The 15,202-nt window shown below is 45.9% G+C and overlaps 1 protein-coding gene across 1 annotated transcript in view; it reads left to right on the forward strand.

The window, feature by feature from the left end:
• The window catches only part of TSLIG3A (tRNA splicing ligase complex subunit 3A), a 481,344-nt gene extending 467,396 nt beyond the window's left edge, over nt 1-13,948 (forward strand). The window contains exon 8 of the mRNA XM_085612194.1: nt 12,015-13,948. Within this exon, the coding sequence (XP_085468320.1) occupies nt 12,015-12,740 (726 nt within the window). The 3' untranslated portion in view covers nt 12,741-13,948. The remainder of the gene's footprint in view (nt 1-12,014) is intronic.
• Nucleotides 13,949-15,202: the final 1,254 nt, after the last annotated feature.

A 15,202-nucleotide genomic window follows, 5' to 3' on the forward strand; every position in this document is an offset into this window, starting at 1 on the left:
TACAATTTAGAAAATATATGAATAAACATACGCATGTCATAAAATATGAACTTGTATGAAAAAATATATTTCACTAATACTATTCTTAATTAGGATGGTTAAAAGCTGTTAAAAAGTTAATTGTATATAAATATATATTAAATTAAAAACACATAAATATGCACAATAAATACCAAACCTTAAACATTAAATGTTGAATGTTAAATACCAATGTATATAAAAACCATCAATTGTTAAGAATTCAAAGTTGTCAAAGTTGGTTCACATAATGTCTCACCAATCTGTGGACTACACTATCATTTTGAGCTAGAAGGTCTGCAACAAGTTGGGTTGGTTCAAATGAACCAGCAAGTCATGGTGAGCATCCATTTCAATATATAAGTAAGTTGAACCACTGTTGGTGCCTGCCTGTCAGATGACATAAAGTAGTGAGGGACTTAATGTCAAAAATAGTGAAACTAATTATTCTTAAAATATATACTTAAAATATATTATAAGTACATATAAAAAACCACATTTAGTTGTGTGTAAAAAAATATCTAAAACCACCGTGATAATTAAAACTGATGTGTTTGAGAGAAAGAGAGAGATCAGATGGAGGCAATGGGCGACCCTATGACTCATAATTAGTGAAAAATTGTTTTAAATTTAACTTGTCACTACCACATTGCCCAAATAATTATGGAATGCTAGATAAAGTTTATGCCCTAAGTGACTTAGTGGTATAGGCAAGCAAATTAGATAGCACGGCCAAGAGGCTAAGGTGACCGAACATTTGGAAAAGTAATAGGTGGTAAACTTTATTATAGACTCGCATGTAACTCCTCAGAGCTGTTGAGTCCATTTAGTTGTTTACTGTCCAAATTTAAAATGTAGTGCATTTCCAGTAATCTAAGGGATTTCTCCCTGTCACCACCCCTTTTGTTTCTAGGTAGAGAATCAATGAAAAAGTATTTGAGGTCTTTGGGGTTGCCTTCATGTTTTTCATGAAAATGCCGTGCTACCGGGTATACCTGGTCCTTGTTCTTAATGGCTCGAAGGTGTTGGAGTACCCTTTTATGGCCTGGTAATATAGTACTCCCTATGTACCTTAAATTACATGGGCACTCCAAAACATACACCACATAGTCTGTCTTACAATTAAGGGCTTTGGTAATGACTTTGTCTGGGCCGCCAAAAGGAGTAGAATAATTGGATGTTGAAACACCATGTTGACAGGCCTTGCAGGTCTTACATTTAAAAAAACCAAATCGTTGGGCCAGCCAAGATCCCTTGGCTGGAATTCCGCAAGGATCATTGTCAACAAGTGAGTCCCTCATGGAAATCCCTTTCCGATAAGTCATTGAGGGTTTTTTTGGTACCAAGGTGCCTATAATAGGATCTTGTTTGACAAGGTACCAGTGTCTGTTGATGATTTTTCTCACTGAACTTTGGTGCTGATTGTAATCTAAGATGAATCTAAAATCATCGACAGTGTTGTCAGGGACCATATATATATATATTCTATATATATATATATTCTATATATAGATTAATGACACATACTGTATTATGTCCTTATTATTCACAATGTGATTGTTTTGGAAATTATTTTGTTGTTGCACATTTATTTTGTTAGTCTTTGTGTTTATTATTTATTGTAATGTTTTTAACATGAAGTCTCTGTTCAATGACCATATATTGTAAGCCTAACTCTGTGTGCCTTATTGGAGGTCGACTGCACCACTTGTGACTGATTTTATTTTATTTATGTTTTGTTTATTATAAATATTGTTTCAACTACATAAATAATCCTTATTAAGCTTGAGCATTTATTTAGTCAGCCTAGGTATCTTGGGGCTTCATATATATATATTTTTTAGTGTTAGTATCGGCCCTCGACTCGATTTTTCCAGTCCGCTTTCCCCTTTCATAAGTTATACACCTGCGCTCTCGTGTCCGCCTTTTTTGTTTAGTGATCCATCCCGGATTACGTAGGACGCTACGCACAGTTTTTGAGCTTTTTATTGGTTCCGACTGTGCGAGCGTTTGTTGCGAACGGAGAATCAAGTTCCCGCGTTTTGGATTACCAGATACAGGTAGGGTTGGCAGTTATTCGGTGCATCGGTTTTTGAGAATAGGGTACTCTCAGCCCCTCGTAAAACTTACGATATGTCCCCATTCTTTAGCATGTTAATTTGGCGATACTGGGTGAGAACATTTGGCTGAAGATAATTGACGTACTGAATGGGATAAGAACTTTCGTCATACCCGACTTTACGAAGTGGAGTGACACACCAGTAATGTGGTGAAAACTATTAATGAAGGTAAGCGTCACGTAGTTTTTTGCTGAAGGGATTAGTTGTCCTTTTTTGCTTTTCGGGGTGTGCGTATATATATATATATGGATAGTCGCCATTGTTTATATATTTTTTGTAGTGAGCGTCCAGGTGACTTTGAGAACTTTTGGGAACGGAGCCCTGCTTTTAAGGTTCTCAGAGTGGATTAGTTTGTGAGTTTTTACGTGAATTTCTTCTCATATGTTGTAGTAAGATTATTAAGCACTACTTGGGCCACATTTGGGACTATACTATTTTATAGGGCGCACTATTGCATGAGCATCGACAGTCATCTAGTATTTCTGGAGTCACTGGGCTCTAAGTGGGTGTGAGCTTTTGGACTTTGAAAAAACATTTTTGTATTTAGATTTTTTCACGAGTTGTGTGGTGATTTGCGTTAGAACACACAGAGGCATTGGACAGTAACATGGTGTGATTGGGGTAATCTCGTTAGGACTACATGTTATTATTTTTATTCATGTAGGTTTCCTTACCCTTGTCCTGAGGAGGCCAAGAAGGAGTACGAGGCCGAAACGTGCACACGTCGACAGTCTTTTACAAGAGGAGTCAGAACAGATTGGATTATGTTTGATTAGTAAATGCACATTTTTCGACCTATGATGTAGGGATTAGGACCTTGTGTGCAAATATTTGACTACCTCATTAGTGGATCTCCTTTATTTAAGAGGCGACCATTTTTTCAATTGTTGTAAAAGGGTTAGGAATGTAAGAATATAGTTTGATGTGTACCGATTTGTATTGACATTCAGTTGTTTGAAAAAACATTGAAGATGAAGATTCAATGTAATTAATTTTTAAATGAAAAAGATTACTAAAAATGATTTTATACAATGTGCTTGTGGTATGTGACTCTGTTTAATTAGTATTCATGTATTGAGCCACAGGACTGCGTACTGTTCATAAGGTAATATATAGTTCCTTAGATGAAAAAAGATTGATATTTTTTCCTCCTTTCCAAATTGCTTTGATGTTAAGTTGCATATGGAAGCTCACCACTGGTCTAGCTGTAAGACCAATGTAGTGCCTACTACTGAAGCATAGTCTGTGGAATTGTTTAGTCCTCCCTCACATGCGTCATACAATGGTCCTGCCTCTAGGCTTGCCTGGGGTACTCTCACCATCTATGCTGACCCATACATGCAGTTCTACCAATATAAGTGCTGGGGTATTGCATTTGCTGTAGTCCTAACACAGATCGCTTTAATCCTACAATCCTATAGATTTTTATAAAGCTGGCAAGGAAGCAGGTTACTCACCGGCAGGAAAAACATGCAAACTGTGGTGTTTACTTTTCTTCTCATCTGTAGTTGGCTCATGGATATTAGCCCTGTGCGAGCCTTCTAAGGGAATGGGGAATGTAGCAGCATTGTTCACTACGAGCCTGAGGAAGAGGAGCTGGAAGAGAGAGTTGAAATAACTTACTCGTCTTGCTGTCTCGTCTTTAAACAAGCCTGCCCCGTCGCAGGGGCTGTCTGACACTGGACAGACCCAGCAGCCGACCAGCTGCTGTTAAAGTGCACCCAGCCAATGGAAATCTGTGGGTTAGCAATGTTTTCCTCTTTCTCCATGGTCCTGTGATTATTTACTTTGTGGTCCTAATTAATCTGGCTGCTCGTGCTCCTGCGTGGGACTTGGTTACCCATGTGATCTGTAAGGACCAGGTGTCTGTGCACTTGTCGGAGGGCTATTGTGTATTTAGTGGCATTTGAAATGTGGACAGTCCTCAGATATGTATGGCTAAGAAAGAAAGTTTTTCACTCATTCGTGTTTACTTTTTCACATTAAGCCAGAGGATCTGACAATGGCAGAGGTGAGTGAAGTATATGGGGCATCTAGAGATTTTAGTGCGGCAAGAGAAGGGCGAAAGGGCAAGGTGAAAAGGATGGGTGTGGCAGCAAGAGGCTTGTAATGCAAAGAGAGGCAGATGGGGAGAGAAGGATCACAAAGGGAGGTAAATTATTTAAAGTGGACCATGTTAACCGTTGACAGAAATGTGTCTGTTGCCAAGTACTGTCATGTGAATTAAGTTCCAATGATGATGTCACACGGGCATAGTTTTGATTGCAATTTATTTAGTAACATGATCATTGTGATCATTCTAAAACCTGAAAAATTTGATCTGTTCGATAATTACCTTATGTTCTGCTGTGGGGGGTTCTAATGCATATTCTAGGGCCCCCTTTACCGGCTGGTCCTCTAGGTTCCTCTGTTTTGGAACACGTTTTATGCATTTCACCACAGGGGCGGAGTTATGTAGCAAGTGCTGTATCTTTTGAGTCGCCTATATCAACATTTGTTGATAGAGATACCCCAGTCTTTCTAAGTAAGCAATGACTTTGCACCTCCATGTAAGGGTTGCCTTACAGGTGACTGTGATAGTTCCAAAATTTCCATATTGAGAGAGAATAGTCTTTTGGCTAGTTTGATTTCCTTATTAATGACCCTTACTGCCTGCTTAATTAAACCATCCAAAATTGAGTTTTTGGAAGTATTCAGCTTAGTTGCTCCCAACTTTCGCTTTTTCATTATATCAAAATAGAACAGCTTTGGTGGTGCAAAGAAGAATAGTGGGAGGCTCAAGGTCACTGGTCCAGAGCTTCACAGGGCTAAGATAATAAAAGTCAAACAAAAGTCAGACCAAATCAAAGGCCACCGTCCAAGCAATTTTCAAACCTATTTCAGCTTGGAATTTACTGCACCTTATGAATGATAAGCTGAAATCCATCCATTACCTTATCTAACTACTTGGCTACAAGCTTACAGCTCACCTTAGCGCATCCATTCGCGCCCCCTCCATCTGAAAGAAACACGTTAGTTAGATTCCTCACCTTAGAATATCCCCAGGCGTCAGGCTGGATCCGGAAAGATTTTTGTAGCAATACCCCTTGCGCGTCGCTAGGCGTCGTCTGCGGCTCTGCGTCCGTCATTGGCGTCGTGCGCCGGAATGACGTCGTCGGAGTACTTAGACGCCGCCCTCGCGCGCTGACGTCAGTTCTTTTTTCCATGCCAGACAGCGCCGATCTGGGAAGAGCTTACCCCTTAGTCAATTTTTGAATGAACTTTTATTGACTCTTTTTGGTCTTCTGTCGACTCGACTCTGGTGCCGGTAGGATGCCTTAAAGCCTGTGACTCCTGTCATCGACTGATGTCGGTGACGGACCACCATCGCCGGTGCCTTTACTGCCTGGGGGCCGACCACGACGCGGAGTCGTGCCCGACTGTCAGGCCTTGACCTCGAAGGCTAGGCGGGAGCGGTCCCATAAGCTTCTCGAGCTTCGGCACTCTGCTCCGTGCCGCTCACAGTCCCGGTCCAGGAGGAGGTCCAAGAACCGGTCGCGGAGCCGCAGTCACCATCATCGCTCGTCCGGCTCGAAGTCTTCGGGTAAGTCGAAGTGATCAAAGAAGTCCAAGAGGCGACACCGCTCTTCGGACTCCTCTCGCCGGTCGCGCGACTCAGCCGAGGGTCAGGGCGGTCCCACCCCCGCGGCTCTGTCGGAGCCGCAGGAGCCGCGTCCGTCTCCATACCCGCCGGTCCCTGGGACCGGCGGGCTCGACTGGGTGACCTCGCGTGCCGGCGGCCCTGGCGCCGTCGACGACTTCGGTCCCGACGCCGCAGGTCCCCGAGGGATCCAGGCCTGGATCTCTGTCGGCGCCGGTCGACCTCATGACTCCTCCTCCTCCGCCGGCGCCGACACCGGTTCCACCTCCGGCGCCGTCTCCGGACGACGCCGTTCCCAGGTTTAGCCCCTGTCCAGATCAGACGCTGGCGCGGAGCCTCCCGGCGCCGCACCCGACGCCGATGGATGAGCGTTTCATCTACCATCCGGCTCCAATCATTCCTCCTGTTTATCAGAAATCGGATGACGGGGCGACTGTGAGGGGTCTGAGGACCCTATGGCCCTCCAGGGCCAACTTTGACAGGACTGGGCAGACGAACTGGGGGATGCCAGTGGTCTGGACACTACACCGGACGCTGGTTTCATCTCTCCTCCGACTGTGGCTTCGGAGGAAGGTGCAGCTTTTTCAGTGGTGCTGCGCAAGGCGGCCGAAGCCCTGGGGCTCGAGTTGCCTGCTGTGGCCGTGAGGACTAATATGCTCACAGAGGTGCTTCAACCGTCAGCAAGCTCCACAGAGCTTCTTCTGCAGTTCAATGAGGCCCTCATCGACGTTCTGCAGGGCACTTGGTCCAAGCCCTCCACAGTTCCTCCTGTGGATCGGAACGTGGCCCGGCGCCACCGCCCTGCTCCGGGTGACCCCAGTTTCCTGTCCCAACACCCCACCCCCGAGAGCCTGGTTATCCAGGCCTCCACTTCCCAATCCTCCTTCCCGTCCGCTCCTCCGGATCGGGAATCCAAGAGGCTGGAACAGTTCGGAAAGAAACTGTTCTCTTCCCTGAGCTTGGGCCTGCGGTCTTTGAACACCGCTTGCCTCTTGGACCGTTTCTCCCACTCTCTGTGGGATGCAGTGGAGGACGTGCTGCCACTGTGTCCGGAGGAGGCCCGGACACGTCTCTCCCAGGCACTTGCTGACGGGCGAGATGCAGCGCGACATGCCATACGGTGTGGACTTGACACCACGGACTCGCTGGGTAGGGCGATTTCCACCACGGTGGCGCTCCGGCGCCACGCCTGGCTGAGGTCCACGTCTCTTTTGGGGGATGTCCAGAGTACCCTCATGGATATGCCCTTTGATGGCGCTCGCCCTTTTTGGGTGAGAAGGCAGATAGTGCGCTGGCTCGTTTTAAGGACTCCCGGGCTACGGCCACGTCCTTGGGTCTCTCGGCCCCACGGCCGCACACTTCCGCCTTTCGCCCCTTTCGTGGCCAAGGAAGGGGCGCCTCCTCACGCCCGCCTAGCCACCGGCCGCAGAACCAACCTGCACGCGGTCGTGGGTTCCGCCGTGGCGGTACTAGAGGACAACGCGGTCAGTCCACATCCACCCCGGCAGCATCCGCCTCAAAGCCCTCCTAGTCCGAGCTTTCAGGCCCATTCCACGCCAGTGGGCGGCAGAGTTCGCCATCACCTGCTCCACTGGCGCACCATCACTTCGGACAGGTGGGTGCTGCAAATCGTCCGAAGGGGCTACTCTCTCCCCTTCGAGATGACCCCTCCAGTCATGCCACCGCAGTGCCACCGTATATCGGAGGATCACTTGAATCTTCTGCGGGAGGAAGTTAGGGCCCTCTTGGCCAAGGAGGCCGTCGAGCGCGTTCCTGGTCAAGAAGTAGGCCGTGGTTGCTATTCCCACTATTTTCTGGTTCCCAAGAAGGGCAAAGGGGGCCTACGCCCTATCTTGGACCTCAGGAGCGTCAACACCTTCCTCCGGAAGGAACGGTTCAAGATGCTAACTTTAGCTCAGGTTCTGGCTGCCCTCGACCCTGGAGACTGGATGGTCGCGTTGGGACTTGCAGGACGCCTATTTTCACATCCCCGTCCTACCGGCCCACCGGCGTTACCTGCGGTTCACGGTAGGTCAGGAGCACTTTCAGTTCACCGTGCTCCCCTTCGGCCTCACCAGTGCCCCTCGGGTGTTCACAAAAGTGATGGCGGTGGTCGCAGCCCTATCACGACGACTGGCTGTAGAAGGCGGGCTCGCCCCAGCAAGTCGTCCCCCACCTCCAGACTACGGCCGACCTCCTGCATTTGCTGGGGTTCTCCATTAACGTGCCGAAGTCACACCTGAGACCCTCCCAGAAGCTCCTCTTCATTTGAGCGGTTCTGGATTCGGCGCAGTTCCGGGCTTATCCTCCGGAACAGCGGGTCCGGGATATTCAGGCTCTGATTCCCATCTTTCGGTCTCTATCCTGGGTTTCGATCAGGTTGGTGCTGCGGCTTCTGGGGCTGATGGCCTCCTGCATCCTGTTGGTGCATTACGCCAGGTGGCGAATGCGGGCTCTGCAGTGGGACCTGAAGTTTCAGTGGGCCCAGCATCGAGACAACCTGTCCGACCATGTCTTGATCTCGGAGGGCACTGCGAAACAATTACAGTGGTGGCTCACGGACCGCGATTGGGTCAGCGGCAGATGCCTCTCCCTACCCCAACCGGAGCACGTAGTAGTGACGGACGCGTCCCTCCTGGGATGGGGGGGCCATATGGGAGAGGCGGAGATCAGAGGACTCTGGTCTCCGGCGGAGACTCAACTCCATATCAACCTTTTGGAGCGGAGAGCGACCCGGCTTGCACTGAAAGCCTTCCTTCCCTCTGTCCGGGGAAGTGTCGTGCAGGGGTTCACGGACAACACCACCGCCATGTGGTATTGCAACAAACAACCCTTTGTCAGGAGGCTCTGCGCCTCTGGACATGGCTGGAACACCAGGACATCACCCTAGTGGTTCAACATCTGGCGGGCTCTCTGAACGCCAGAGCGGTCGAACTCAGCCGCCGGTGCATGATGGATCACGAATGACGTCTGAACTCGGACGTGGCGCAAGGTCTCTTTCGGCAATGGGGAGAGCCTTGGTTAGATCTATTCGCCACCGAAGAGAACGCGCAATGTCAGCAGTTCTGCGCGTTGGAGTTTCCAAGGCGGCACTCGCTCGGGGACGCCTTTCGTCGTGAGTGGAGTTGCGGTCTGTTGTATGCCTTTCCGCCTATACCACTTCTGCCCAGAGTGCTGAAGATCAGGCGCGACCGGGCCGAAGTCATCTTAGTGGCTCCGGATTGGGCAAGAAGGTACTGGTATCCCAAGCTACTCAGAGTGTCAATCGACCCCCCCGATACGACTGCCTCTTCAGGAGGACCTTCTGTCGCAGCAGCAGGGGACGGTCCTCCACCCGAACCTGTCCAGTCTCCACCTCCATGCGTGGAGATTGAGTGGTGACAGTTGATGCCATTTGACTTGCCTCCTGAAGTCTGTGATGTTATTTTGGCAGCCAGGCGTCCCTCCACAAAAACGGTATACGCCTGCAGGTGGAACAAATTTGTGGCATGGTGCACAGCAAAGACTGTGGATCCCCTTTCCGCCCCTCTTACTGAGGTTCTCCTCTTTCTTCTTTCTCTGGCCCAGCAGGGCTCTGCTCTGGGCACGTTTAAAGGTTATCTTTCAGCTATCTCTGTTTCTTACGGCTTCCTGATCAGCCTTCTCTTTTCAAATCCCCTGTTGTTTCTCGTTTCCTCAAGGGCATTACTCACATGTTTCCTTCTTCGTAATGCCTCAGTGGGATTTGAATCTAGTCTTGACTTTTCTGATGTGCGCTCCCTTTGAGCCTCTTCACAATTGTCCCATTTGTCTTCTGACTCTTAAGACTGCTTTCCTGGTAGCTATCACCTCGGCTAGACGGGTTAGTGAGCTCCAGGCTCTATCGTCTAAGCCCCCTTTTCTTTCTGTTCATCCGGACAAGGTTGTCCTCCGGACTCGTCCTTCCTTTCTTCCGAAAGTGGTGACTCCCTTTCACATCGGGCAATCCGTCATGTCGCCCACCTTCTTTCCGCCTCCGCATCCTTCGAAAGCGGTAGAGAGGCTCCACCGTCTGGACCCAAAATGGGCGCTGTCCTTTTATTTGGACCACACCAAACAATTCCGGGTGGACGACCAGCTTTTTGTTGGATACGTGGGTGCTAAGAAGGGAAGGGCAGTACACAAGCGGACCATCTCGCGGTGGGTTGTATTGAGTATAAAAGCTTGTTACTCCTTGGCTAAAAAGGACCCTCCTATAGGGCTGAGAGCCCATTCCACCCTGGCCACAGCGGCGACTACTGCCCTGGGATGGGGAGTTCCCTTGCAGGACATCTGTCAGGCGGCGACGTGGGCTTCGCTGCACACGTTTGCCAAGCATTATTGCCTGGACAGCCAAGTCCAGAGAGACGGCTTCTTTGGCCGTTCTGTTCTCCAGGACTTTCTGGTGTGATCTTGGTTCGCAGACCCACCACCGGGGTTGGTATTGCTGGGGTATCTATTCTAAGGTGAGGAATCTAACTAACGTGTTTCTTTCAGATAAACAAGTTACTTACCTTCGGTAACGATGTATCTGTAAGAAACATTAATTAATTAGAATCCTCACCGCCCCACCCATCCTCCCCGTTCTGCGAACCGGCATCTAGGGTTAAGGCTATCCTTTCTAGGGCCCTAGATTTTTTGGCACCAGTGTCGGTCTCTTGCATGGCTATGCGCTCCTGGCGCGGAAAGCTATGTAGAAGAACTGACGTCAGCGCGTAAGGGCGGCGTCTAAGTACTCCGACGTCATTCCGGCGCACGATGCCAACGACGGACGCGGAACCGCAGACGACGCCTAGCGACGCGCAAGGGGTATTGCTGACGAAAAATCTTTCCGGATCCAGCCTGACGCCTGGGGATATTCTAAGGTGAGGAATCTAACTAACTAATGTTTCTTACAGATACATCGTTACCGACGGTAAGTAACTTGTTCTTTGACCCCAATAACCATGGAGCTCTGCTGTCTAAGAGCCTCTATTTCCTATTCCTTAACCTCGTGAACAAATGAAGTATTAATTCTTCTCTAACCGCCCATACCCCTACTCCACTGCCCATCCGTTTCTTACAATAAACATATATAACTATAAAACCTTCTGGAATAGAGTTAGACAAGTCTGAATTCATATTCTAAGCCTGTTAGGTTCCAGGAGAAGTTTTGGATTAAAAAAAATATATATTGGATATCTTCCACTACAGCCACTGTCTCTGGGTAGGAGTGTGATGAAAGTGCTTCTGCTATTTAACCAGCTGTATACACAGTAATCACATATCTCTGTATCCTCATTGCACACCCCACAGTCAACAACTGGCCCACAATCATATTTTTCTGTTTTCAAAGCACTGTTAGTTAAAATCTTTCTTCTTCACCATGGTGGGCTTATAGTCTTAAGCTTTAGCGATCATCCCTGGTGTACCTCCTCTCTTTTCAGCTGCTTTCTGAGTATAGTGATGACATTTTATACTGCTCTTTCAAATGATGCACCTATGCAGTTTGTGTGAGGGAATCTACTGGTTCTTCCCTTCACGTCTGTGGTAGATATTTGCACTATTGCTTCCTATGTGGTACCTCATCTGTTCTTCTTGACAGACCTCCAGAAACCGTTTTACCCACACAAAAGATACATTTATTACATTGGTCAATGGTTGTTTTCCAATGTTCTCACTGGTCACAACTGTACAGGTGTTCCTTGTTCTGGTTGCATTTGTTAATTTGCTCTGCAATCGTGGTTTTATTTGGGATAGCAAGTTTAGGCAATTCAGTTTTACATTTGTCATTCCATTGACATGAGTAATTACGGCTATGCTATTGAAATGTGCAAAACATAGGAAATAAACTAAACTATCACTCAAGGAATGGAAGGTATATTCAGTGTAAGTTCAAAATAAAATACATAATAATGTGGATAAACACTTGTTTAGAAAATCATCACAGCTAACTAGCTGATATTTTACATTTGACGATCTGTAAGGGATTCTGTTCTTACGTTTAGTTTGTTTTTGCCACACGTCTTTTTAACTGTAGGGTTATAACATCCAGATGCTTTCTAATATTTATAAATGGGTTTGTTAATTTTCTGTGATTTTTGATGCGACAAACTAGCAATATTTTCTCTGCTTTCAAACCAATATTGGTTTTGAAATGTTTACAACCTTATGAATATAATGTTTTCTATTTGTTTTTCTTTAAAACGTTTGACATTGAAATGCTCTAGTGTTGAGGTCTTCCATTTCTTTTTTTGCAGGTATTAATGGGTAGAGTGCCCGATAGAGGTGGAAGACCAAATGAGATTGAAGCTCCACCTCCTGAGATGCCACCCTGGCAAAAGAGGCCAGAAGGACAACAACAGCAAGGCGGTGGAAGAGGAGGAGGGGGTGGTAGAGGCAGCTACGATCAGTCATATGGTGGACGTGGAAGTTATGATCATGGAGGTGGACGTGGTAGCAGTGGAGGAAGCAACCGTGGCAGCTATGACCATGGAGGTCGAGGTGGAGGGAGAGGAAGTAAAGTACAAGGAGGTTGGACTGACGGTGGTGGAAGTGGTTATCAAGACGCTAGCCACCAAACTGGGGGCTATCATGGTGGGGGTGGGGGTGGAGGAGGCTATCAAGGAGGAGGTTACCAAGGAGCGGGCTATCAAGGAGGAGGTTATCAAGGAGGTGGCTATGGTGGATATCAGCCCACCTCTTACTCTGGAAGTGGATACCAAGGTGGAGGATACCAGCAAGACAACCGATATCAAGACAATAGTCACCAAAATGACAGAGGAGGTGGGCGTGGAGGAAACCGTGGTGACCGTGGTGACCGCGGTGGTCGTGGCGGCCGAGGTGCACGTGGAGGCCAAGGAGGTAGCTGGGGAAGAGGTAGCCAAAACTATAATCAAGGTGGTCAGTTTGAGCAACATTTTCAACATGGAGGCTATCAGTATAATCAATCTGGCTTTGGACAAGGAAGAAATTATACTAGCTGAGGCTACTATAACTTAAATGTCAGCAGAGCTCAGTTAATAGAGACCCAAGGTTCAGCAATTGCCCAAAAGTGCTTTAAAATATGTATGTGTGAAACAGGCTAGGACCCATGGTGGTGACACCACTGTTCAAGAATACAGAATGAATGTCTTTCTAAAAAAAGAAGCAATTTAACCTATAACGTTATTTAGAAATTTGTATTGCATGGATTATTTTCACCATAATGCTGTTCGACTGAACCCTCAATAATTTTTATACTTTGGATTTATATAAAGTCAACAAAATATGATCTGTTTCTGGGTTGATCACTCAGATTACTTCTTTAGGATTTCCTTTGCTTTCCTAAACATTTAGGAACGATTAGTAATAAAGACTCCCCTTTTGAGAAAATGATTAAAAAAAGGCAACATTGGCAACCAATTTATTAAAGTGGTTACCATGATCTAATATATTTTTTATGTTCCTTATGGTATCCTTTTCACAGATGTTTCTGACACTTTCTGAAGCACAATTGTGTTGCTCCTTCATAGAGGTTTTCTGTGTTTTTATTTTTAGTTATTGGGAACTGAAGTGTGTGCACATTTAAAATAAATTTCACACTTGCAAACTGAAAATTCAGTCTGTCTCTATTAGTTGAGCTCTTCTGCAAATCTTACATTACATAGCCCTGCCTTTCACTTACTGAGATGTACCGCCAAGTTATTCCCGGAAAGTCCAAGGATGATAAACTCTGAAAATGGTGAATGAGAAAAAGAGGTAAGAAAAAGCTAAGTGGAAAGTATATAGCATATAGATTTTCAGATAAGCATAGCTATTCAAACCTTGCCCCTGTTATGAAATTAATTTTTTACTTGAATTCATCTAAGGAGAAGCAGTCAAATCTATGAACAGTATGTTATTTTGTGCAGGAATCATTACCACTGTTTCAACAAATAAAGAGCCGTTTAGTGTTTTATTTTTTTTTCGGGGATGTTTGTTTTTTTCAGAGAAATGCACTACTTTCCAGGCGTACCCTGGAGGCCCTACATTATTGCTGCAGATAACAAAGCCTGGCTGAGTATTCTTTTCTGAATGTTACATGATACCTTTTTAGGGAATAAGCGCAAGATGAAGATTTATTTGATGTACATAAGCATTGTGAAGCTGTGAAAGAAATTGGCTGAAGGTGTGCAGTTGTATGAACGCTGAGCAATAAAATATCTGTTCTCCAGGTAGTGTTCTTTGTTTTTTTTTCCTTTTATCTTTACTTTGCCTATATTTTAATGACTAGTCTCATTCCAGTAAAGATGAGATAATGGCATTGGAGTGTTAAATAAAAAAGATTATATATACCATTTTTCTAAAAAGTGATGTGAAACTTGATTTCCTAATCCCCAAAGAACACCTTGATAATGCATACAGTATTTTGTTTATTCCAGTGCATAGCCCCTAAGTATCACAGATGATTTTGTATTCATATAACTGATACTTTGAATGAAATTGCCTTGACATATATTTTGCTGAGGTTCACACAGTATTGATAAAACAGGTAGCAAGGCTACCCAAAAGATTTAGTCAGGAGTACACACACTACCATGGCCTCGATCGTTGCATGGATAAGGTTGTCCCTGTCTGGTTGTGTGATGTTGATCCTCAACAGGCTAAATGATGATGTAACAAGTAAAACTTTCATTACATCAATGCAAGGCTCTTGCAAATCTCTGTGTAATGCTGACCCGTAGAGAAAGCCAGCTGTTGTATCTCAAACTCATTGGTCAAACAGAATGCTTCAAAGACCTTAAGGGACAATGAAAAGGTATTAGGAAATCACCTGGTGTGTAGATGCAGTTAATGGATATGAATGTTGGTTTGATTAGCTGCGTGCCCCAGAAAAGAGCGCAGCTATGAGTTCTGCATACTTGGCAGAGGAGCAGGTAATTTGTCGCAGAGGCTGCACATAACAGTAAGTATCTGGAAAGGTCTGCAAAGATGGAGCTTCTCCCTTACCCCTACATTTATAGATCAATCATTATGTAAAGACCCAATAAAAGAAGGGGGTGAGAGAAAGACAGTTGATGAACTAAGCAACATTTATAGAGTTAAGTTTGATAGCTCTTAAGACAAAGGAGACAAGCTGGGCTTCTTTAGCACATTTTGTTTAGAATTCTATGCTTTGATTGCCCCCTACTCACTTTGGAAATCTTCAGTACATTTAGCATAGCATAGACATGCACTTAGTACAGCAATAAGTATACCCATCCATCCCATTTTTGTTGTGTCTGCCATGCATCTAGTGATGTGAAGAGGCTAAACTCCAGTGTTCTACCATGGATAGTTTTCTTTGTCTTGTATTTTCTCACTACGAGTTGCAGCCCATCAGACCTTCTCTCATAGGGCATAAAGAGAAAGCAGTGTTTCCCCTTACAACCACTCCTTTTTATTTCTGCCTGCCACCATACCTGAATGCCCTGCTTAAAGGTTTAAA

This window comes from Triturus cristatus, chromosome 6, assembly GCF_964204655.1.
Source record: "Triturus cristatus chromosome 6, aTriCri1.1, whole genome shotgun sequence".
In the NCBI taxonomy this organism is placed as follows: Eukaryota; Metazoa; Chordata; class Amphibia; order Caudata; family Salamandridae; genus Triturus; species Triturus cristatus.